The sequence below is a fragment of the Alosa sapidissima genome, chromosome 3 (assembly GCF_018492685.1).
Source record: "Alosa sapidissima isolate fAloSap1 chromosome 3, fAloSap1.pri, whole genome shotgun sequence".
Classification (NCBI taxonomy): Eukaryota; Metazoa; Chordata; class Actinopteri; order Clupeiformes; family Clupeidae; genus Alosa; species Alosa sapidissima.
Window position 1 is genome coordinate 8,177,872 of NC_055959.1, and position 26,158 is coordinate 8,204,029.

General features: G+C 41.8%; 2 protein-coding genes across 3 annotated transcripts in view; one reads left to right on the top strand and one right to left on the bottom strand.

Annotated features, from left to right (window-relative positions):
- The window catches only part of clec16a (C-type lectin domain containing 16A), a 77,460-nt gene extending 65,770 nt beyond the window's left edge, over positions 1-11,690 (top strand). The window contains 2 exon segments of the mRNA XM_042087256.1: positions 6,177-6,184; positions 9,077-11,690. Of these exon segments, the coding sequence (XP_041943190.1) occupies positions 6,177-6,184; positions 9,077-9,694 (626 nt within the window). The 3' untranslated portion in view covers positions 9,695-11,690.
- A 5,748-nt stretch (positions 11,691-17,438) lies between these two features.
- socs1a (suppressor of cytokine signaling 1a) lies at positions 17,439-25,402 on the bottom strand. Of its 2 annotated transcripts, none has more exons than XM_042087503.1 (2): positions 25,219-25,402; positions 17,439-18,380 (listed from the first exon to the last, which is right to left on the bottom strand). In XM_042087503.1, the coding sequence occupies exon 2, from the start codon at positions 18,306-18,308 to the stop codon at positions 17,694-17,696; it is 615 nt and encodes a 204-aa protein (XP_041943437.1). In that variant the 5' UTR covers positions 18,309-18,380; positions 25,219-25,402; the 3' UTR covers positions 17,439-17,693. The 2 variants fall into 2 exon arrangements, with proteins under 2 accessions (XP_041943437.1, XP_041943436.1); XM_042087502.1 differs by lacking the exon at positions 25,219-25,402 and adding an exon at positions 18,921-19,325.
- Positions 25,403-26,158: the final 756 nt, after the last annotated feature.

A 26,158-nucleotide genomic window follows, 5' to 3' on the forward strand; every position in this document is an offset into this window, starting at 1 on the left:
GAAAAGAAGAACTTGGGATGTGCGAGCACTAAACGAAGGAAGAGCTGATGAAGGAAAAAGCACCACGAGTACGTTCGCCTGTCTGCTGGGAAGTTTGATAAGCTGGCCCATCACATCGCTCCATTTATCATCCACCAGAACACACACAGCACACCTGTTGGTATAGCTGAGAGACTAGCTTAGCCTACTTGCTTATTAGGCTACTCATGTAGCTAAGTGACTCGGTGCTGCGAGGGCAGCAATATTGGTGCGATACAAAGTAAAGACATTTTTCTGAACACATGCAGTAGTGTCATGGTAAGAAAGAGTTGTGCGTACAGATGTCCTCAATTACATTTGTATTGAGTCTTCACACCTGCCTCATACCAAAAAGTATGAACCAAAAACCTGTAAATATGACGTGTCAATAAAAGTTTTGAAGTAACTATTTGTGTTCATAATGTATGTCTCACTGTGATAATGGGTGTATTTAGAGTGAGCGGTAGCCTAGGTTATTCCTTCAATTATTATTATGATAACATTATCCGGTGTTGACAGGCGAGTTTCGAGATTGAGTTCAGCATTGTTCAGGAGTAGGCTAGGTAATAATGATTGCACCTGGAAGAGGTAGGCTACATTCCCTTTATTATTATAATCACTATTGATAACGCATTATATAAGGAACAGGCGAGAATGCATCTCGATCAGCAAGTGTTACATGGGTTTCGCCTGAGCGTTGTAGATAGATACCTTTAATTGGCTCTGGGTTTTGCGATTTGATTTCAGCATACGCTCATTTTTAAAAGATGCATTTAATCCGAAGTCATGTCAGCTCTCTATGCAGGGAGTAGGGCTGTCACTTTTATTCGAACATGACGTGAAATATCCGTAGTCGAACTATAAATAAACTATTCGGTTTTTAGTGCTGTGTAGCGCATTTGCCGGTGTTGACAGGCGAGTTTCGAGATTTGAGTTCAGCATTGTTCAGGAGTAGGCTAGGTGATAATGATTGCACCTGGGAGAGGTAGGCTACATTCCCTTTATTATTATAATCACTATTGATAACGCATTATATAAGGAACAGGCGAGAATGCATCTCGATCAGCAACTGTTACATGGGTTTCGCCTGAGCGTTGTAGATAGATACCTTTAATTGGCTCTGGGTTTTGCGATTTGATTTCAGCATACGCTCATTTTTAAAAGATGCATTTAATCCGAAGTCATGTCAGCTCTCTATGCAGGGAGTAGGGCTGTCACTTTTATTCGAACATGACGTGAAATATCCGTAGTCGAACTATAAATAAACTATTCGGTTTTTAGTGCTGTGTAGCGCATTTCCCGGTGTTGACAGGCGAGTTTCGAGATTTGAATTCAGCATTGTTCAGGAGTAGGCTAGGTGATAATGATTGCACCTGGGAGAGGTAGGCTACATTCCCTTTATTATTATAATCACTATTGATAACGTATTATATAAGGAACAGGCGAGAATGCATCTCGATCAGCAAGTGTTACATGGGTTTCGCCTGAGCGTTGTAGATAGATACCTTTAATTGGCTCTGGGTTTTGCGATTTGATTTCAGCATACGCTCATTTTTAAAAGATGCATTTAATCCGAAGTCATGTCAGCTCTCCATGCATGGAGTAAAGGCTGTCACTGTCTATGATTAGTTTTATTTTATTGTTTACCATCTCATTCAGTGCTATATGATCCAGGGCTCATGGCCAAATCAAGCCAATATAATAGCCAGTAGCCACAATGAGCCCATGCAGCCACCCTGTTTCGACAATCAAAGGTAAAGCACAGAACGGCCAGCAGACAGATAATTACATCTAAAATGTGGTGTCTTGAAATACTTTGGGTTCTACACCATAGATGGTAAAGTGACCGTTAAATATAATGTTAAAGAATGTATCTGTGGATTGTGGCTTTACATTGGTCGAAGTTGACTCCATGTCGTGGTGTCTCACGTAACTCAAAGCCAGGCAAGCTGAGGACAGGCGCTCTGTTCCATCGTCGTTATGGTAACCAAACAAGTCTTCTTCTGTCTAGGTTTGTTTCTAAGTTTAAGTGTTGTTCTTCTATGTGGTCCACCTACTGGAGGGGAGTGTTTACAGCAGTTCCGTTTCACACATGCGCAGTCTACGCGTCACTTTGACGCGCGGTCTTAAATTTCGGTCGACTCAAAGACGCGACGCATGCTGTAAAAATGACGCAATTCTCGTCACGCGCTCACCAGTGCCGCGTGCGCGGGACGCAGACGCGGGACCATACTTTAGGCTTAAGTTCGCCTTCAAGCAAGGAAAACGATGATTTGAAGACATCTGTTTCGTTGGAAGGGCAATGGGTAGCAACAGGGCAACACAGAGACAGGCCCGATGGCAGGGCTGTTATGAGAGTATTAAAATATAGGATATTCTACGGGAAAACATTAAAACGGCAAGACAGCGGGGAAAGTTAAAATACGTGATAAACACGGAAAAAGTTGGCATGCATTGTTTCGGTCCCCGTGCACATGGATTATTTGTCATACTATTAATCACATATGATTATTTGTGAAATTGTGCAAACAGGCGCAACACATTTGAAAAGGAAGGACTGGTAGCATGCAAGCTCACGGGAAAGATTGATTTAAGAATGTTATCACAAAGTGTGTGGTTGTGGCGCGGGCGGAAGACAATTGGCAGGGGAGGGTCATGTCTTTTTTTAACAATTCTGTCGGAGGGTCATTGAACAATTTCTAGCAGGCAAGAGAGGGTCATGCAACTTCCAACTGAAGCACTCAAAATTCCTCCGGTGGCCCCTTCAATAAATAACGATCAGTCCCTAGATTGCTGCTGGGCTATATGTCTTGGTTCTGTTAACAACTTATTGTCAAACGCATAGCCTATCTCGCGGTTGCATCCATTACAAACAAACATGCAATGTGAACGTCTGGGATTGGGGAGAGCACTAAATGCTCTTCTGAATAAGCACGAAGTCAAACCTTTAAATGAAAAACACAATTTAATAATCCAAAAAAATAAACCGCTAATGAAGTAAACTTGTGACCATCAAAAATCGTTTATCGCTCGTAACTCCGTGATACCAGGACGTAACAGGAAGGCATTTGGCTGAGCAACGGAGGTTAATATGCTCCATGTTATGTCCAAATGATGACTGTCTATCATCGTTGCACTCGGAGAAAACGAATGTTTCATTCGTCCCCGTTTCAATCGTCCCGGTTGTACCTACTCAAAACGCAGATAGAACCTTATTATTCTAAGGTAGCGAAATAGCGTTCAGCATGATTCATGCCCAATTAATTCCCCCTGTTAAAGTGTTCGCCTTTGTAGTTTGGTTTCGTGATAGCCTATGATAAACGGCTTATGGCCAAATATGTGAAAACGTTAAAATACAGTAGGCGATAAACCCGGAAAAAGTTGACAGTGATTTTTTCATAATCACTTTGGAGGGTCATAGAAAAATGTATTGCTGGCGAGGGAGGGTCACGTCTTTTTGGACTAATGCTCCCCAAACTCCTCCGGTAGCCCCTTAAATAAATAACGAACAGTCCCTAATGAAGTAAACTTGTGACCATCAAAAATCGTTTATCGCCTGTAGGCCTAACTCCGTGATAACAGGACGTAACAGGAAGGCATTTGGCTGAGCAACGGAGGTTAATACTCTATATTTTGTCCAAATGATGTCTGTCTATCATCGTTGCACTCGGAGAAAACCAGAATGTTTCATTTGTCCTGCGTCTCTACGGCTGCAAACGGGATTCACTCGCAGTTAACCAAATATTTCTTTATTAGGGCAGGCATATTTCTGGCTATTACATTATTTCTAAACCAGTCTGCTAAAGTCTGTAGTGAAGTCTGTGTAGGGTTTTCCAGGCTCCATTTCTTTTTACGAGACACCCTGCTCACTTGAGCCATCTACCGGTTGTTTGGGTTGTTGCAGCGTCTCACTGGAAAAATACAAATTAAAGTCGCGTGATACCGCGTGATCCCACGCGCGGACCGCGAGTGAAGCTGGCCAATTCGAAGCACTGCCCACTGTATACTGCACACACTGAAAGACTGGAAATGGTATGAATGTATTGTACAAGTTACAATACATTTATACTGTAAATTCACCTAACAACACATGCAGACAACACTAACTAAATGGCTAACTAGCTTATTGGCAGGCGTATATTAACCTCACTTGAGTGCTAGTGCTAGTGCTTTGTAGCATAATGCACGGGATGTCTGTATAATACCCCCTCCCCCACACACATACACACACACATACACACACACCTACACACACACCAGCCCAGAGGTTCATAGTGTAATGTTTGCTGCTTGGTGTGATCCAACGTGTCACATGCCTCCCACTGAAATGCATTAGCATTTCTCACCATTGCATACATAAACTCTGTGTGTGTATGTTTGGGAGTATGTGTGTTTCTGTGCATCTGTGTAATGCAATACATGTGATGTTTGTTCTTTTGGCCATGTCAATTTGTGTGTGTGTGTGTGCAGGGGTTAAAGTGGGGGGGGGGAGGGGGGTCGCAGTTCCGCCACCTCAGATAAATTAATAATAAATATATTATTTCATACCAACAATATAGCGCTATTATATTGTTAAAATAAATAGTGAGTTAATTTTTTTGCGTGTACAAAGGTCACCAAGAAGCTAGCAAGTATTGTCCAAAAAGTATGTGTCCAACAGTGAGTCATTTTTTCCCTGTTGCACCGACACTGGATTTTAGGGTTCCCCCAAAAATCCCACAATCGTGCCAATGTCCAATGTCCTGCCAATGTACTCCAGACGGAAACTCCAACCTGGACTCCCACAAACCTCTAAAAGGAGAATTCCCCCATGTTTACGCCCCCAGAGTGTAACACTGTAGATGCCTGGCTTTTCGTACAGACAGTACTCGTGACCTCGAGAAACAGAGATCTGTGTGAAAAATCGCTGGAATTCTCCTTTGAGGATGGATGACCTAAAGGAAAAGATGCTCTGAGGCAACTTTTTAGTGTTAAACAAGACTAACAGGGTCCCGATATCAGACATCCACAGACACATCACTCTCTCTATCTCTTTTTCCCTCTCCCTCCCTCTCTCTCTCTCTCTCTCTGTCTTTCTCTCTCTCTGTCTCTCTCCGTCCCCCTCTCTTTCTGTCTTTCTCTCTCTCCCTCTCTGTCTCTCTCTCTGTAAGCCCACAGGTAGCACAATTCATTTGGTGATTAAGAGTGAGTTTGGGAAGAGGAGGAAAGACCACAAAGTAAACCAGAGAGGAACAAACTAAGAGTGAGAGAGAAAGAGACGCATATTTAGAGAAGAGAAGAGAAACTCAGCTCAGCATGGCGGAGGATTATTTAAAAAAAAAAAAAAAAAAAAAAAACGGCTCCTTTTGATTGTGATACCGCATTATAAAAAAAACCCTGTCTTACTTCCTTGAAGAGCTGCACGTCTTGTCTGGCAATGCCGAGCCTCGTGGTGAATCACTCACGACGAACATTTCCACCTACCAGACCAGGCTGCTAGGCTAAGCTAAGCCAATGAATAGTGAACAGCAGTAGACGGGGGAGGTGTCGCTCTCTGTTCTCATCACTGGGTTTTCTGTAGTAATTCGGGCGAACGGACGCACGACTTTTACAACTGAGCTGTTTGGTGAGGTCAAACAGCCTCCTAAAGGGCTTGGAAGCCGAGTGACATGAATGTCACAAAAGTTTTTTTTGTGCCATCCACGCCTCCACATATTAGTGGACCAGGTGGAGATTTGAGACTAGCCGAGGCCGAGGACGCTTTGAAATACTGTCAGGCCAGCCGATGATACTATGATACTATAGATCACAAACTTGCTGTACTAACTAACTGGTAAAAAAAGGAAGCTTCCTTGTAGCTGACTTCTGGGAAAGGAAGTGTATCATTATCTCAAAACACTAACCTAAACAAACACTGATGGCAACCGCGTCATCTGCATACACACAAACGTGTCCGCCACTGAAGATGCGTTTTTTATAGACGTGTGATAAACACACATCATCTTAGCAACAGCTCACAGATGGTCCCTGACCAGCACTTCTGTCCTAATATAATAATTTTGGTCTTCCACAGAAAGGTCTACACCAAAGCTATCATGATTCGTTGGAACCTGTTGTTTGTTCTGTAGAAAGCAGACTGTAAGCCAGGCTTGGATCTTTAGCAAGTGCTAGAAAGGGAGAGGGACCGGTGTGTCTTGTGGAAAGCTTATGGTTCGTCTGGAAAGAGCAAAGGCATTCTGTTTTGCCATCAGACAAGTTATTTAAGTGAGTGAGTAAGTCCATCTTACTCAGTGTCATATAAGGAATGTTGCTGAACTTTCTTCTATCCTTATGTCTTTGCAATTGAAAGTATCACTTATTTCATCAGTGTTTGTGTGTTTGTGTTTGTGTCTGTGTATGCATGCATGCATTGTAAAAACAACAAAAACTCTTGAAAACGACTTAAACACTATGGTAACTCTGAGGGAATGATAAATAAACAGTTCTACAATATTACTGCCACTTTACACACTTTGCCTATGCTTACTTTTGCTTCTTATGTATTTGTGCCATGTTTTCAGCCCTCTAAATAGACACCAAATGCAGAAAACATGCCTCAAATGACATATCAGCACGCCAGAAGACACAGGAATGAATCTTAGTCATTATCCTTTAGATACATGCCAGTATTTTAACTAGTGGATAGGATTAAAACATCCCTTGACAGTCCTTCAGATGTCAGTATTGTTGGCCTAGAAGGGTTTCAGTTATTTTGTTCCACAACCAAAAAAATAACTAAATCTAACAGTATTTGTTTTTGGTTTTTTTACCCAACATGGTTGCACCCTTATGGTGCTACTCTGTTCACGGTCATAGAGCCATGCACATGCTCAGACAGAGTCACTTCAACATTGTTTATCTCAAATGGGAAAAACGCTTATCAGCCTCAGCCCACAGCTCAAGTTGACCTCATCCAGATAACCTTTGCTTCCCTGAGTTCTGTTGTGGACCTGGTAGTCCGGTTGCCTTGCTTGTCTGCCTGCAATGTGCTGTGTGCTCACTGTGTTACATAAAATGCATCCCCTTGACTTGCACCCCTCAACTTTTGTCAGACCTTCATCTTAACACCTCTGCTTGAGAGTCACCTTCATATTTCAGTTTTCTCTCTCTCTCTCTCTCTCTCTCTTTCTCTTTCTCTTTCTCTCTTTCTTTCTTTCTCTCTGTCTCTATTTCTCTCACTCTCTCTTTCTCTGTATCTCTCTGTGCTCCATTGGTCTGGTCTGGCATACCCTGTGAACTGTGCCCTCTGTTCTCCTCTAGTCAGGTCTGGCAGGGGAAGCCGGAGGTGCGTGTTTGGTCCGTCAGAGGACGGCAGTGGCGGTGGACAATGGGTTTAGAGCTCCACGCAGACCAGGCATGTCTCTGTTTGACCCCCCATCCCACCCCCAAACCCAGCTCCACCCCCCCCCCCCCCTTCCACCAAGGCCAACTCCCATGTCCTGCTCTCAAAGAATAGTACAGTTAGCGCTACCCTAAATGCCCTCCTAGCACACTTGACTCCCCATAGATCAATATCTTTAATGTTCTACCAAACTAGTCACAATAACCCCTTTTTACATTTGTAATTGTGCAAATTGGACCATCAACCATACAAATGGTTCATAGAGTACCTATAATCAGCCATGTGATGAAGTTCAGTGTTTTTAAACTTCGCTGATGGCGAATTATCTGCAACCAGAAAATAAAGAACATCTATGTACCTTTAACTGGAAAAACACATTTATTTGAAAATGCTTACAATTCTACTTTTTGTATTAAAAAATGAGTATTAAAACAGGCGGTGCAGTTTTTGTTCTACATGAAGCACTTTGATTATCTTTATCCAGAGTGAAGGAACGATAAAGGAATACCAATAAATCTGGTTGCAGCTCACCTTCCATTGAGGTTTGTGTGTGGCTGCAAAGGTGCAACCACACACAAACCCCAATGGAAAAAAACAGTCTCCAACGTAAATCCGCCTTTGTGCTGTCTGAATGCTTGCTTTCAGTTTAACTAACTTTCACTTTCATCAACACTGGGACAACATTGACAAATGTATGCGAGTTCAGATAAACCAGCTGTCTTTGGAAATGGGGTGACATGAGGGTTAGTTACAATACTCCTTCCTGGTCCTGTTGAAACCTTCTATAGGATCTTTACACATGATATCCTTCCTGCCTTGATGCAAGTTCGCACAGAGCTTTTCTGTGGTAACAATCATGTTCCTCTGTAAGTGGACATAGCTGGCCAATGGAGTTTGGGTTTAGTTAGATTTGTGAAACCTAAAAGGCTTCCAGCCGCTGCCAGCACTGACTGCCAATACCTCTCATGTTTTTTTCACTTTCTCTGTCTCCCTCTCTCTCTCTATCACACACACACACACACACACACACACACACAAAAGCTGCAGTCTCAGGGCTAGTCCGTCTCCCTTATTCTCTTTCCTCTGCCCTCTTCCTCTGTTTTCAGTCCTTAGTTTGAGTCCCAGTCAAATCCCCAGCCTCAGATTTGGGTTTCACGCGCGTTCTCTCTGCTCTGGTTAAGCTACAGCTATAATCCCAATCTATCTCATCTTTTTTCCCCCTCTTTTTTTTCCTTGTTATTATAACGTTCCTTGTTTCATGAAGTCATTCTCCATTGCCATGCATCTATCATTGTGTAAAACACGATCATTCACGACTTGTCACTAAGGTGGGAGAATTTTTAATTACAAGTTGTGTCTGAGGCATCAGACCAAGGAGCGACACCTCTGCTGTGAACAGCACACACACAGATAGAGACACACACACACACACACATACACAGAGAGAGGAAAGAGAGCAAGAGAGACACATACTCTTAATAATGCTGTCATTTACTTGGAAGAACCGAAATTACCACCCTCGCTTACTAAGAAAGATAAAAAGATGACAAGTCCTTGTCAGAGGTCACAATTGCCTATATCTACCACTGTGGTGTGGCGTCTTTTTTTTGTGTGCTTGGCTGTGTTTCTGTGAATGTGTGTGTGTCTGTTTCTGTGAATGTGTGTGTGTGTGTGTGTGTGTGTGTGTGTGTGTGTGAGACAGATGAGGCAGCATTGGCCGAGCGCACGCCTCCACCCTCCTCCTGTGTGGGCGAGGGGGGGGAGGGGGGCGAGTGCGCAGAGCTGGCGCTGGCACAGACGTTGACGGCCACTGCCCCTCTGCCTGCTCCCATTCCAGCCTTGGCCCTGGCCCCTAGCCTGACGCCAGCCGCTCAGCCCACCATCTCGCTGCTGTCCGACCCCAACACCGACGCCCTGAGCGCGGACTCGCTCACGCTGCTGCCCCCTGCCGACCCCCCGCGCCTCCGCAACTTCAGCACGCAGGGTGACGCGCCGCTTATGATGCCCACGGTGCCACTGCCCGACCCGTCCGAGGAGGATCCAGAGCCACAAACGGAGGAGGAGGAAGAGGAGGAGGAAGAGGAGGCCTCAGCGCAGGATGCGGCGGATGAGGATTCAGCCGAATCCGGTCAGCTGGAGCTGGAAGGGAGTCCAACCTTGGGCACGAATCCCGAGGAGTCCACTCCTCAGGCTCAAGGTCAGAGTTTAGAGACGGTCCCCGAGGCCGAGGCCGACCAGGAGCAGAGCGAAGGCCCCGACCCTGAGTCAACAGAAGCAGAGACGGCAGCAGACGGAGCCGGCGATGAGCCAGAGTAGCCGCACACTCAGCCGGGACCTTGGACCAGGACGGGCTGCGAGACCAGAGACCAAACGGACGAACCCCACACACGCAGGTCTTCAATTACACGAGCAATCACACACACACACACACACACACACACACACACACACATGAGTGCTGCTTCGGACTCCCCTCTGTTGCAGTGAAACATGTACACACATGCAATTAGAAGCTAGAAGCTCTGGTAACTCACCACAGCTCTGCTCTGTGAAAACACACACATTTCTTCAGAATGCATTTCAGTACTGAATGAATGAGTTGTTCAGGGTGAGGCATTAGTGTTGGTGTTTTTGTCCCTTGCAAAGCACAGCAGTTTTCAGTTTTATCCAGTATGGTGCTGTGCATATGTTTTTGTGTGAGTGAGTGACAGTGAGAGAGCCTATTGCTTCATTTGGTTTTAGTATTCTTGGAAAGCACTCATTGCGTTTGTACATAGACGTTCTGTCAGAAAATTCACATATTGTTTGTCAAAGTGTGTGTTTGTGTGTGTGTGTGTGTGTGTGTGTGTGTGTGTGTGTGTGTGTGTATGTATGTGTGTTTGTTATTTTGTGTGTGTGTGAGATTGTGAGAGAGTGAGTGTGAAAATAAGGGAGTGTGTCCATGCTTTTACAGTCTTAACACTGAAGAATGTACTCTGACCCAGGGGGTCTGACCCAGGGGGTCTGACCAGCGGTGCTCTCAGGAGGGACGATGTCACCACCACACACCCCCCAACCCATTCCCCAAACACACACACACACATACAGGTCTCTGCTCTGGCCCTGCCCCGATATCTCAGCAGCGCTTATGCTGGACACAGCTGTTCTAACTGCCCATTCATTCAGACGCTCACAGACTCTTCACACCTCTCCAACACGCAACTGTTGTAACACACAGGGATTCCACAGGATTGACACATTAGTGCAGTTCATCATCACGTAGGTCTCCCACCAGACATGGGCTTACCCCTTTGCTTTTGCTGCAGCTAGTGAAACACCAATCTAGCGTAGTGTTTAGAATGCATTTTTTGTTTCCTTAGGGCACTGTGCTCTGTGTCTAATGGCATTTTTGTACTTGTTGAATTTGAGAAAAGCATATATGATTTCACTCCAGTGCAAAGCTGTCTGTCTCTCATCCTCTTTTAAATTGCTCACACTTTAAAAATGTATTAAAAAGTTTTGAAAAGGAAGAGGTTGAATTGCTAAAAATGATTCTGTGAGGCAAATTGAGAAGCCGTCCTATTGTATTTTAAATATGACTAAACAAACATATACACATGCATATACACTTAACAGTTACATCTGAAGACACACTTACTGAAGAAAAAAAATCGTATGTGTAAAAGTCTTGTGCAGTGTCTTTAAATGTAAGTTATTTGAGGCATTAGACACACATTTGGAATACCCACTGGACAGCCAGCATTACCAAACCGGTTGCATCCTGTTTTCGGAAGCTTAAAGAGGTGTATATTTTCTTAGCAAAGGTGTATATCTGTCATACGCCTTAAGAAAAGATGATAAAGTGATGTGTAAAAAAATAAATAAAAACAGAATTATCTAAATGCTTGTGCTGGCCACATAACATGGAACACATTCTCCCTGTAAACGTCATGTTTAGTTGCAGTGATTTAAAGCCCCCCTCCCCCTTTGGGAGTACATATGACTTTGTGTGCATTCTGTCCTAGATTGCTACAATGCCCCAGGGTAGTGTTCCATACAGTACACACACAAAGTTTGTTTTTGTTTTTGAAGGGGGGAAAATGGACACAATTTTGAAGCAATACTGTTATTACCTGTGCTCATATACTGAACGACAGTCTCTCCATACTGTGGTTTACTGTACATATGTTTGTGAAGAAGAAACTAACCAGACAGTATAATTTGTGGTTTTGAATGTTTGTATGCTGTATAAATGCCACCTGCTTTTAATCTGCTTCTGTAATGAACATACCGGCAGAAATTACTAAGAAATTGCAATAAATTATTCTACTTATTCCTGTGTCTGGCCTTGTCTCTGTTCACTTTTCTCATTAAATCTCTCTTAAAAACTCTATGTTGGTAAAAAAAAAAGGTGGATTTATGATTCAAAGCTTGCAGTGATTCACAGAATGTGTAATGCTTTTGTCTTCCCTGTATCCCAAATGAGTCTGTTCATGAATCTTCATGCCACTTCATTCCTAGGAATCTTGCATGAAGTGTATTTGTGGAAGCTCTGAAAAATCTTTTTTATCCGTTAGTTGAGTGGTCTCTGGGGGACATCCTGTCTGCTTATCGGATGGGAGTATGACATTTCCTAAAGGCCTGGCTCAGACAACAGGCTGTGTTGATCTTAGAGACTGAACGCGGTGTGTTTTCAAAGGGGCTTACTGGTCAGTCCTCATGTGGAACTGGACACACTGTCCCTTCCTCGCTGCTCATCCTTTGGCTCCCTTTTTCCCTGCTATATACCTTCATCTCTCTCTCTTTTCTCTCTCTCTCTCGCTCTCTCAGCCACTCCAGACACATCTAAATGTTCTAAGTTCAGCCCTGTTAGCAATGTGAAAGTAGATCTCAAGTTACTACCATTCCATAGAGGCTGGCTTGTAAATGCTTTCCCTAGGCACTGTTTGCATGCGCTACCCCTCATCAGTTCTACCTTGGAAACTGGACTGATTTGCCTACAACAGCCTATTTCCTGTCTGTTGTATTGTTATTCTTCAGTCAAATGGTTTCCAGCTAAACGTGTGCTAGGAAAGTGATGCTGTTTGAAGGGATCCACAATCAATCAATGCCATTGTCTGAATTCCTGTCTGTCTCCACGTCATTGGACCGCTGTGTTTTTGCCCCATCCTCGGCAAGGCATGTTTGTTTGTACAGCATTTAAGCAACACATTGTAACCCTCAGACCTATCATTAGCCCACCTACCCCACTAGCATTAGCCCATACCCCACTCCCCCTCACATCTACGGACAACTTCCCTCCCCTTTCCCTCTTTAGTCCATGGCCTTATAGCCTACTGCTATTATACTGCACATAGACTATGTCTGTCTACCTTGGGCCTTAGTGGCCCTCATTTATTTGCACTTGATATTCATTACCTATTTAGGAACTATTTCTATACTTTGTAAATATTGTCTCAACAGCAGTTCATCTACAATTTGTACTTTTCTAGTTAGATGTAAAACTGCATTTTGTTATGCTGGTGCAGTGCAAGTGTTGTGACAAAGTTTACTCTAATCTAAACATGTGATGCTCAGAGGCCATTGCAAGAGCTTCACAGTGAAGAGAAATGAAACGGCAAAGAGCAAGTACGGAAAATAATTAAAGCACACATACAGTAAAACAAAGGTAGAAAGTGCAAATAATTAAAGCACAAATAAAGTGAAACAGATGATGGTAGAAGACACTACAACAGACTCTGTATTCTACATATCAAAATATGGGTGGACGTTGAGTCATTCATTCAACATCCTTTGTACTTGCTAGCTGTGGTTAGGTAATATTGAGTAACTCATGCCTTTTGGTACAAACTTAACTCTTTCGCCTAATGACTATGGTCCCCTTGAATCTCTTTGTCAGTGTATTGACAAGATTAACAACTCGATGTCTGAAGTAATTGTATTTGGTAAAAAGGAGGAAAGACTTCAAGGTTGCCACTCTCATCCCTGCATTGGCTTCCAGTAAGTCACAGAATTGACTTTAAAGCGCTTCTGCTTGTTTATAAATCACTAAATGGAACGGGACCAAATTACCTAGCAGACATGCTTCAGCAGTACACACCTTCCAGACCTCTTGAGTCTCAGGAGAAATACTTGTTAGTAAAACCTACTGTTAGAACTAAACATGGTGAAAACAAGGTTTAGGTGCTATGCAGGTAAGCTCTGGAACCAACTTTCAGATGAGATCAAAGTTGCCCCAACTGTAGCCAGTTTCAAATCTAGACTTAAGACCAAACTTTTCTCAGATGCTTTCTGCTAACTGATCACTTATTTTTTATTTTTCTAAATCTGGGAAAGTCTTTCAGCTAACATTTTAGTAGTTTCTATGATGTTTTAATTAATGCTTTTTAAACACTTTTAAATTATTGCCCTTTTATGCTTTTATGTACTATCGCCTTGTGTGCTTTATGTTTTCTTATTCTTCTTATTATTATTCTTTACTTTTGCCCTTTTATCAGCTGTTTGCTTTTGTTTATGTAAAGCACACTGAATGACCTCTGTGTATGAAATGTGCTATATAAATAAAGTTGACTTGACTTGACAAACAGTGTAGTCCCATGTGAGAGCTCTTGCTATTGAAGTTGAAGGCTCTCTGGTGTCCATGATCCCAGTTCAGCCACAGCTTTGTGTGATCTCAAAGCTCTGTGGAAGCTTCCGTATGAATTGATTTCACAACTGATAATAAACTTGTTTTTGCTTGTTTTTCAGTCATAGTTGTTCCAGGAAATTGAAACAATGATTGAACATTAGTTTCTGATTGATGGAAGACTTATCAATTCAGTTTTTATTTTCAAAATGATTACATTATGTTTGTCCATTAATGTTATGTTTGTCAATTAAGTACCATTGTAAATCACAAATGTGTATATTTATATACAAAAAAAAATGTTGACTGAAATGTCCATGATTTAGTCACACAAAGTCTGGTAAATGGGTGAATAAATTACCTTATTGCCTCCTAGTTCAAATGAAACAATGATAAGGCGGAGGGAATAAGAAATAAAGAAAAGAAGGAAGGACATGAGCAGCTAATTTCACATGAAACGCACTGTGAGGGAAGTATTGTATCACATGAAGCTTTTACCTTGATCCATTCAACTGCTGCCTGTGGTGTTAGTCAACACTAAGAATGTGTCTGGCCCCTTGTTTCCCAGCAAAGTCATGATGAGATGTGTCATGATGAGGAAGGGGCTGATCGTGTGTAATCCTCAAGCACTGATGTTATCAGTTTGAACTCTCTGGGGCTATAGGTGCAGTCTTCTGTCCCATTAGGCTATGTGTGTATTGTCACAGAGAGGAAAGGGTTAGTAAATTGGGGCTGAAACAGAAACATTGAAGTCAACCTTCTGTCTGTTTGTCATTCTAACTCTCTCTGTCTCACACACACACTCATATCCACTCAATGTTTGACTTTTATGTTTTTCCTTTTTCTCGCCCCCCCCCCCCCCCCCCCCCCCCGCAACTTTTTTCATCACCACCTCCACCTTTACAGACAATGTGTTAAGACATCACTTCCTGTTAGATCATTCTCATGTTATTATCAACTGTGCAGTTTTACTAAAAAGCGACTAGTTATGGGGACGCTGGTAGGTCGGGGGAGCTTTATCAGAAAGACACCCTCCCCCTCTGTGCTGGTAGAGTGGAACATGTGCTTCTAGGTGCAGCTGACAGGCCAGCCCACTGTTTCTCGGTGTCGACCACAAGGGACCTTCTGCCTTGATGTGGAGTGACAAGAAGTGTTGTCATAGTAACCATGAGGCAGACAGCCTCATAGAGCAGCTTCTTGGAATTCAGAGTTGTGGCTTCAGAGGTAGTAGTGAGCTGAAAAGCACTCAAACACACACACACACACACACAAATAGACCAACTCTTACTTACCTCAAGTGTCTGAAGTTCTGGATGGGTTGACTTAAGAGTAGAGCACTCATTCATGAGTTAACCAGTATTTCTCATGCTGAGGCACATGCCACAGACAGCTGAAATATAGGAAGTAGTATTTATTGTTGTAATTATTGTTACCTCCTCTGTATTATAGCTTGAATGTTATTAATTTTTGTAAGCCGCTTTGGGTAAAAGTATCTGCTAAATGAATAAATATAAATGTAATAGAAATGTAAGTGATTCATTTTAAATGGAAATTAAAATGTGAAGTTGTGTGCAAGTTAAATTAATTAGTCAGTTGAAGTCAGTAATTGAACTAATTCATCTTTTATTTAAAAAATCTTATTTTAATTGTCTTTGGAAGTGTTATTGATTTTGTTCATTATTTATTTGTGATTTGTGATGTTGTGTAAAGCTACCTGTGAACGGCATTTTTGTTTCTGTGGTTTGTTTTTCCAGAAATAACGGAAAAGTCCTATACACTCTGCTCCATATGCATATTGATTAATTTAATAATGTTTTGGCCATAAGGCCTTCTTCAGATCCACAGATTCTGTGTTTTTAAGTTTATTTATATTAGTTATATTATCAGTTTTCCTTGACATGACTTGACTTGAGACCTTCAGGAGCAGCTCCCCGTTTTACAAGATAACATTTAGTTAAAGCCTGTACTACCTAAGGTTACTTGACAACCTATTAAGGGATTAGATGCCTCTTGTGAACAGAGCTAGAGCTGCTTGTGTCGGTGTGTCAGTGTGTTGGTGTCTGTCTGTGTTTGCACACATGCTGAGGACTGATTCAGTAGAGATTAGGACTTTTCAGGGAAACACAACTGTCTCTTCCTGGAAGTGACTGTTTTGATGGGCACTAGTAACCACCAAGTAAGCCCAACAAGGAAGCCCTTGACCACAGCATGTACAGAAGATTAGCTATCATCTCTTAGATGATACCCTAGTCATCTGCCAGAAGCTTTTCAAAAGGGAGAAGCATTACCTGCCCATTTGTAGTATCTGAGGAAAGCTGAAGTGCTCTTTGGACTGCACTTTGATTTATTTCTCTTATTGGCTGAACAAATACGAGCTATTATTTAGCAGTAATTTTGATCTGATAAGGTTTCGGTTTTTTTTTAAGTCACATGGGCCTTATCAGTGCATTTACAGCCCTTGCTTTCGTTTTTGTTTTGACACATGATCATAACTGAATTCCCTGGAATCCTTCTGGAATACTCCAGTCAGGGGCTGGCCAATTGGATAATCTTTTCTTTCATTTTATGTCACTCAGATTTGCAAGTAATGAACTCAACCTCAAGTGACGTGTGTGTGTCTGTCTGGACCAAATACAGTCCTGTAGTCATTCAAATGTGTAAGGGGAAACTGTCAATACCCAGACACACACAAAACTCCCCATACTTCCCCATTCAGAGTAATCACAAGTCTTTGATCTGAAGTTTACTTGAACTGGTGTGGCGAACATAAAGGGCTTTCACTCTTACTCACTTTCTGAGCATCAGGCTGTTCTGATCTTGTTTTATTGGTAGCATGGATGACTCGAGTTAGCAACAATCTGTCTATATGGCTCCTCCTCTCCCTCACACTGAGTTATTGCAACCTCTTTCATTTCTTGTAAATGTGTGTCTGGGCGCACAGCGATTACTGTCACCATAGCTCCACCTATCCACCACTTATCCTACACGTATGAATCACAATAGTAATCACACACATCACACTCACAGAGACAGTCACAGGTAGTCAAGCCAAGCAGGTAAAGAGTCAATGACAGGAAAGTTCCCATGTGATGACACTATATATCACTATGCAATCTCACCATGCCAATCATATTCTAGAACTATGTCCCAATTTGATCCTACTCTATGTGTTCAGACATATAAAGGCATGTGGTAAGATAACTGCCTACTTACTACTAATTTGAGTTTAAATTTGAAGATGGATGTTGTTTAGTAGAGAATATTTTGTAACCAGTGAGTTTTTCTTTTTAACATTTATAACCTACCCAATTCTGCACTCAGATTTGTCTTAATAGCCCAACTCTGCGAATATCAGAACAATTCCTCGACCCCACCCACCCACCCACCCAAAACAATCAGAATACCTCGATCCCAGAAGGTCAAAAACAGCTAAAAAGGACCAGTAGAAGAATGTTGTAAAACTTTGATAATCATATTTATTTTCCAAATATCTAGAAATACTCACTCCTGCATAGCAGGCAAATAATTTCAAAAGGAGTACCCTCCTTGAATAGTGTAAACATTGACAGGTTGTGTAAACATTCCATACACAATTTTCTTGTGCTGGTCCCAAATTTGTGCTACAAAAATAATAACAACTCCTCTTTGGCCAGCAGAGCATGGCTAGTCCCTCCATGTTGCTCAGCAAGCTTAATGCATTCAGTATGATCTTCAGAGTCGATAGGGAAATGAGTGTAAGAAGTCTTTGAGGATGGGATTGACAGGAATACTGTCTATGTCCGGCTGCTCCCCACATGCCTCTACTATTGTCCGGCGGCACAGCTCCTGCAAAGACTGTACCTGTACTTTTCTGCATGGGCGGGTCAGGCTCTTCTTGGGCGAGGTTATGTAGTATTCCAACAGTTTGAACAGCGAATCGAAAGACTCCTTGCTCCCGGACAGGCTGAAGCGTGCGGCCTGGTAGTTGATCCGGATGCTGATGGGCCCCGCAGACGCCCGGTAGCTCAGCGTGAAAAAGACGTCCTTCTGGCGGCTGTCACGGATGAGGAAGGTCCCCAGGGGTTTGCTCTTCAGCTTGTGGTGGGCTTCCTCCACGGTCATCGGTCCCCAGTAGAAGCCACTGTTCTCTAACATAGAGGTGGTCTGTGTAATGGTTTTAAAGTCCTGCTCGCTCTTGAACGGGCGGAAGTGTGTCTGTCCGTCCCGCCTGGTGGTCTGCTGGCAGGACCGGGGCCGGTGAGCCAGGGAGTCAGCCACTGAGGGCTCAATTCTCACTCTGCATTCAGCTGGGCCTGTGTTACCTTCCAGTGGACTGTGTGCTACCATCCTACATGGAAGACCAGCCTGTGTGGTCTCCCATAGTCTTTTGTTAACGTCTTCCAGGTGAGTCTCACTACTCTGCAAAACAAAAGGCTAGACATTAGATTAAAATGCTACAATCCTTGTCAAATAAATTAAATGTCCAGAGGGTCACCGCTATCCACAACTTGTTGCGTGTTGTAGCCTAAGCGACGGAATGCCACCGCCAACGTAGGCTAATAAACACTAACACAGCCTAACTGATAGACTATTACAGCGCTGAAATATTAAACGGACTTAATAGATACAATTGAACAGTTCAATTAATTGACAAATACCAAACCTATTACAAACAGAAAATAGCTTTCCACAACCAACTTGGGCATACAATCCCACAAACAGAACTGACCGGCCAAAGGAGAAATCGCTGGCAAGCCTGCTCGGTCTGTGAACGTAACCCCCCCACCCCATATCGCAATCTCTCTATGACACTTTTCGGACCGCTCCATCAATATAAATAAGACTGAATTTCAATAAAATCATGGCTTGTGAACATAAAAAGTAACGACGTGAATAACATGATCGTATTGATTGACGATGATCGTATTGTTTATAGTGTCAAAACTACGTTAACCTTACCGTAGATGTATCTGTGCGGAGAGAGGCTTCCAAAATCTAAGCTTTCTTCCCACGATGGGAAACAGTGAATTATCATTTGTACAACTCCAAATACGATGTGATACTATTCCCACAGTCATTAGTTAGCCTTATTCCACTGGGCATACATGTTCCACAGTTATATCCAGTTCGTACCAAGCCAAACAGTTTACTGTATAACTCGCAACCTCTCTGTATGCTTTATAGGCTACACAAAGTTTCATTAGCCTAAGCCCCGCCCCGTAGCAATTCCTGGAAGAGCCTCAAGTTCATAGAACAGCATTTCACTATAGGCTCCTGCCATTTCTTGTAGGCTCTACGCTCCTCACAAACGGGTTTCACTTTCATTGAACAGATACATTTCCAATAGGGCGACTCATTTAAGGTCGATGCCTTCCGTGGGCTTGTATTCTGATTTCAAGATTTTATATTCAGTTTTTTAAGGCTATGCTTTCATGTCATGGATTCCTTTCTCACAACCATCAAATTACACTTGGTCAAGTTAAAACAAAGTAAAATGGCCATGGACCATTGGCATATCATAAAACATGATGATTTGTACATACTACATACAACATAGCCTACATACGAATATGCAGGGCATAGCCTAAGCCTGCACGTGAATATTTTTAAGTTGTTCTGCCCCCTGTTGAACATAGCTTCCCCCGACCACATTCATGTTCTGCAGTGACTGATGAAATGTATAGGCCTGTTTCACACTTGCCTGTCACCTATTTGGCATTTAATTATTTTCATTTGGCCTATTAAAATGAAATGTCTTTCGATCTGCAATGTCAAAGCAACGTAGATATAATAACCCATTACATAATTTGGAGTGATAGATTAGGCCTACTTGATCATTTGCGTGTGGACATGCAAACATGATGAGAATGTTCATAATGTGCTATGCTGAGATAAATAGGCCTATACATATTGCCGCTTTGGGGTCTAGCACATACTGTACATGTAGCATGCATGCATGCATGCAGCATTCAAATTTCGTAGCATACTAATCTCTAACAGGAAAATGCTGTAACCTATTTTACAGTAGAATACAAATGTAACAATAGATAGACAAATTGATATGTAGAGCACTTGATGGTAGGTTGTGGTGCAAGTGCAAGGCTTGCTGTGGATGCTAACCGAGCTAAATGAAACTTTAGACAGACCATTCATCCCGAGTTTCAGTTCTGGAAAAGTGAGAGACAGCTGGTCGGTCCAGGTGCATTAATTCCAGCCATGCAAACTGGTATAATAATAATAATGACCAGCCTATGTATGTTTCCATATTATCTGCGCACTTTTATGAAAAAAACAGAGTTGGTCATCGACGTCTGCAAGGATAAGCCCAGGGTCCCATCATTGCAATGATAGGATGAGGTTAGGCCATTTCACCTGGATGATCTGATCATTCAGAAACTGAAAGACCCTCAGCAGGTCAGATAGTAGCCTACGGTTCATATAGAAACGTCTGTACAGAGAAAGCTCTTTCATTTAGGACTTCTCCTAAATAGAGGGAGAGCAGCTTCACAGAAGAGAACCTCTGACGGCAAATTTGAGGAAAAGTTGGTAAACCACCTTTCATACCTAATTTGAGGGTGCTGATTCTGAATATTTTGTTTACCAAGCTCAATTCTGAGTTCTAAGCCGCATAATCAGCATTTTTACATAAAATAGCGATTTTTTTTGCTTATTTTTCCCTAAATTGGGTTGATTTCAAAAGTAATCACTAAAACCAAATAAAAGTGTTCTCTAAATACATGTTTGAGCATTAAAGAACCCATACTATAGTTTATTAATGTATTTAATGGGAACATGATTACAGTTAACATGTAATAAACTCCGAAATTCTAATCAAAACACAACCATATTTTTATTGCATAGTGAGTCACTCATGTGGTGTTTAATGCATTTCATTACAATAACAAGTTGCACAGATAACCTTCAACTCAGAATATATCCTACAGTACATATGAATTTAGATAGCGGGAATAAGCCTAATGCAGAACTGCATCTACCGTTAGCAACAACTGACAAGTAAAAAACATTTTACTTCTAGTAACACTGGATTTAGTATGTGTGCTTGCCTCCATACTAGAGCTTGATAATGTGCTCTTCTAATATGAGTGGCTCTGGCATAGTGTTGTCACGATACCAAAATTATGACTTCGATACAATACCTGCCATAAATATCTTGATACTCAATACTGAAACGATATCCAAATCCAAAATATCTGGAAAAGAAAGAATGCAGGCCTCCTCCAAGTGTATTGAGTCATTTGTGTTGAATTTGGTGCACTTTGGGTCAATTCTGGGTTTTAAACTTTCAAAACTTCCTACTTAATTCTTTTTTGTAGTCAGTAAAATAGTGGTTAGTCTGTGATTAAGTCCTTTATTGTTTATGTCATGTCATATTGTAAACATATTATGTTTATATTGTGTGGTGTTTTGGCAATAAATTACCATTAAATAGCCAAAGCTAGATCAAGGTCAGTGTTCAAATTACTGCATGCAAATCACTTAAAGGAGAATTCCGGTGTGATATTGACCTAAAGTGTATTGAAACATGATACCGAGTGTGAACGTATGTCTCATAGCCCATCTCGGCTTGTCCCCTGCACTCCAAAATCTGGCGCTAGTTAGCCGATGCTACCAACAGCTTTTTCAATAGTGGTGCTTCGGCATCGGGCTAGCCATGCAAATAAATCACTGTTTTACACCCATTTACGAGGCTCAATGTATCTCCACACTTCATTGGTAGACTTCCGAGGGCCCTGACATTTAAAACGAGACATTGAGAACTTTGAAAAAGCACTGGTAGTTTACTTACAAGACGATTTATACAGACAGTATCTTCACAAAGTTTAGCGTTTGCAGCCATCTTGAATTTAGTCACGATAAGTCGAGCGACGAGTAAGAATGAACAGGTATGATAAGGGATCAGATTCCAAAAATAATTCAGTGGAAATGCATGGATTCCAGTTTCTTCCAGTAGCAGCAACTGGAATCCATGCATTTCCACTGAATTCTTTTTGGAATCTGATCCCTTATCATACCTGTTCATTCACAGCACCACTATTGAAAAAGCTGTTGGTAGCATCGGCTAACTAGCGCCAGATTTTGGAGTGCAGGGGACAAGCCGAGATGGGCTATGAGACATACAATCACACTCGGTATCATGTTTCAATACACTTTAGGTCAATATCACACCGGAATTCTCCTTTAATGCTATGCAGAAGAACCTAATCTTAAGGCCATCTGATGTAGGCTACCCTAGGCCTTCCCGTGTTTCTGGGATTTCTTTGACAGTTGCAAAGGGAAATAAGTGAAGATAGTCTTTGCTCCCAGTGTATTAATAAGTATGTTTCAACCACTCAGGTCTTAATCAGATAGGCCTACACCATTATCTGTTGCAATAGCTATTTGTATTTCTACATTAGGTCTATTTATTTGATAGTTAACATCATTTGCTACCACATAACAAATACCAAATAACAATACAAAAGTTTCTTACAAACTTTCCTGCATACTTCTTAAATGTGCGGCAGTCAGATGGGTGTCCTAAAGACATAGCTAGATCTTGAGCATCTATTGCCAGTGTTGAAGCAGTTTTTGCAGTGATCACTACTGTACATTCCACATTGCTAGACAGCACTTGAGTGAGTATAGACTTATTTCCACTTCACAAATAACCATCGCTATCTGCAATAGCTACAGTACAGGGACATTAATCAGTTCATAGCTGAGGATTTGTCCTAGGTCCACTTCCCTTTCAGCATCATATGCAGTGATGATGCACTGGAGAATGTTTCTTTTTGTTGCACTATAAAGGATATCTTGTCTAAATTTTTTGCAATAATGCAATCTCCATAGCACTCTTCAGTAATCAAACATGCACACCCTTCCATTTTTCTGCATGGCTGGAATTTGAATGATAGGAAAGAGCACCAGTGAGATGTTTTAACTAGGCAAGCACAGTCGCCTTTACAGTACAAAAAAAAAAAAAATACAGTGTAAATCCTCTGTAAAGACTGACTGTCCTTGCCCTAAAGACTGTTCATAATAGTTAGTGACAAAGGACTTTTTACTGAAAAATGAGCAGTCACCTACTATTCTATCAATTTATTATCAAGGAATCTATTTTGTTTCTAAACGTCATAGGCCTACTGAATTTTAGCTATTATTTCAATTCATATTTTAATTTTAGCTTATTTTCATTTGCTACTTGAGGGTCATTGGGGTAATTCCTGTCCTATCCTACAACATATCTGATACATAAAGAGTAGGCCTATATTAATGCCTTATTTTTTGCAATTCCTATGATATCTGATGGCAAAACCAAAAAGTATGTGAATTATGCTAATTATGCTAATTAGCAAGCTTAAAATTCAAAATTGAGCTTGGTAAACAAAATATTTGAATTCAGCACACTCAAATTGTGTGAAATAGCCCCTTTACCGACTTTTCCTCAAATTTGCCAACAGGACTTTTTCTGAACGTTTGTTAGCTATCTGCTCTCCGTAGGCTGTATCTGTAGGCCTTACAGTTTTTGGACAGGACGAAGGGTGTGTGTGTGTGTGTGGTGGTGGTGGTGGTGGCAGTTAACCTGACCCTAGCCAGATGAATTTCGCTCCGCCTAGCTCCACTCATCCATCTGGAACCGATCCATTGGAATGGTGTTTCAGAAGGCTGGGCCTAATCAAAAAATGCTTGCATATGATTGAATAAGCCACTTGTCCGTCATCTATTGACGTGCTACTTCAACCACTCACATCGAAGCCAACCCGTGACGCTGATAACAGTCTCACGGTCGCTTCTCCACTACATCACATCTATGAAACTCCCGCCCTGCGTCCTGATTGGCTGAACCATAAAGTCGGTTGCAGAAATCACTCTCAATGGAAGAGGTCCCAGATGGATGTGAGTGAAGCTAGGCGGAGCTACAGTAAGCGGAACGAAATTCATCTGGCTAGGGTCAGGTTAGGTGGCAGTAGCCTACTTATAGGAATAGCATAGCCTACTTGTTGCCTATCTCAAAAGCACGACTGTAAAACAGAAATGAGAATTACTCATTTAAGGGAAACGTACACTGGTGGCACTTATCGGGAGAAAACGTTAATGTGAGATATCTTCTATAATCGTTGGATTTAGGTTGTTTTTTTTTTTTGACAGGCTTAAGTGTTCATGACAAGATATGGCCAGGCGAAATTTGGTGATGATTCATCGTTGTTTTCCTACCTTAAGCCACGTTAAGCTTTTTCACGTTAAGCGTTTTAGAATGTCCCGCACTTGTATCCTAGATGTCAAAATAAGCTATTAGCCTACACAAGCTAGACTGACATGTGATTTTGAATATGCATGAGGTACTGAAAGTAAAAAACTAACTGTTGTTATGGTGACATATGACAGACGAAAATCAAGCTTTGTCGACTACAGCGCACAGCCTGATGCAAGATTAGCCTCTATGCATGGCTGGACCATACCTGTCAACACTCCCGTTTTTCCCGGGTTTCTCCCGTATTTCAAGGTCATCTCCCAGCACCCTCCCGTTTTGTTATTTCTCCCGTAAAACTCCCGTAATTTGCATGGCCATCAACTTAATTTTAAAATCAATGATCCATTCAGGTTGCCAGATTGTGTATGAAATACACCCTACACATACACGATCACTTAGTTTCAATGTCAACCGTTTTGTCATAGGCTACAACCTGGCAACCCAAAACCCAAATAAGGAAGCGGGTGCCGACTGCGCAGCCTGAGTCTCGTCGTAAGCAAGCGGGCTAGTTGAATGGCCTACTCCAGAACTAGCTGTTGTGAAATTGTTGGGAATTTAATTGATTAACACATCACATAAACTGTTATTTAGTGTTGTTGATACACTGAACTTGTGCCCTCTGAACCAAATTTCCAGCTTTGGAGTTTTGGAGTAGGCTGCAGGCAGGCAGCTGGTGGATGCTGCAGGCAGGCATCTGGTGGATACTGGCATGCGTAAGGTAATGGTAAGGTAAAAGCAACGAACGTAACGTAACGAAACGTATTATATGCAAACACAGATCCAGTATAAACACCGACCCATCCCCCCCCCCCCCCCCCCCCCCCCAAAAAAAAAAAAAAAAAAAAAAAAATCTCCCGTTTTTGGAAAGCTAAATGTTGACCGGTATGGGCTGGACTATGTTAAAGACGCCTAAGCTTTAATAAAATCACAAACACAATCTGTGTTCAAGGTGTTCACGCATCTGATGTGGACACATACTTTGGCAATAGCCTCAGCGTGACTCACCTTGGATGAGAAGATTTGACTTAGCTGAAGAAGACACAGAAAGGGGACGGGGATAAAGGAACCACTTCAAACCGAAAAGTGAAAACATAATTGCACCTCGGTATCGTTAAGAATACGACTTCTTTTCTACTCCAGATGGGCAGATAGGCATAGCCTACACGCAATTACACGGCGACGTTTTTCAGAACAGAATGATTTCAAGGAAAGCGAAAGTGAAAGCAAAGCCAAGCTCTGTTTACGCAATCGCAGTGGCAAGTCTGTAGTGTGTGAGTTTATGTTTAGCCTATATATCTATATATATCTTCATATATATATCCCTTACAAAAAAATAACTGCATTAGCCTACTTCAGGTGTCAAAACTGCAGTTTTTGGAGGAAATAGTTCTTATTAGATTAGATTCAACTTTATTTTCATTGGGCAGAGTTCAAGAGACAACAAAATGCAGTTATGCAGAAATGCAGTATTTTGCACACAAAAAACTGCATAGTACCATACTTTACTGCAGAAATGCCGTATTTTGGACATGCAAATATACTGTACTGCACTGTAGGCTACTGTAGTAGGCTATAACCGCATTGTAGCCTACTAAAAAAAAAACTGCAGTTATTTTTTGTAAGGGATGATCATTTAGAAACTGAAAGACCCTCAGCAGGCCAGATAGTATTCTATTCTCATAACCTAGAAACACCTGTTTGAATACAGAGAAAGCTCTTTCACTTTGGACTTTGAAAGTATGTATTTACAGTTTTTGGACAGGACAAAGGGGGGGAATGGGAGGGGCTGGAGAGATAATATGGAAACATACTTTCTGCTTAGCCTGCTAAGTACATAGTCATTATTATACCAGTTTCCATGCCTTTGCATTGCATGGCATAAGGGATGTAGTGGTAAAATAAGTAGGTAATTATTTTAATTATGTAATTATGTGATCACGGTAAG

Coding starts and splice junctions, on each gene's coding strand:
- socs1a (XM_042087503.1), bottom strand. CDS start 18,308: ATGGTAGCACACAGTCCACTGGAAGGTAACACAGGCCCAGCTGAATGC.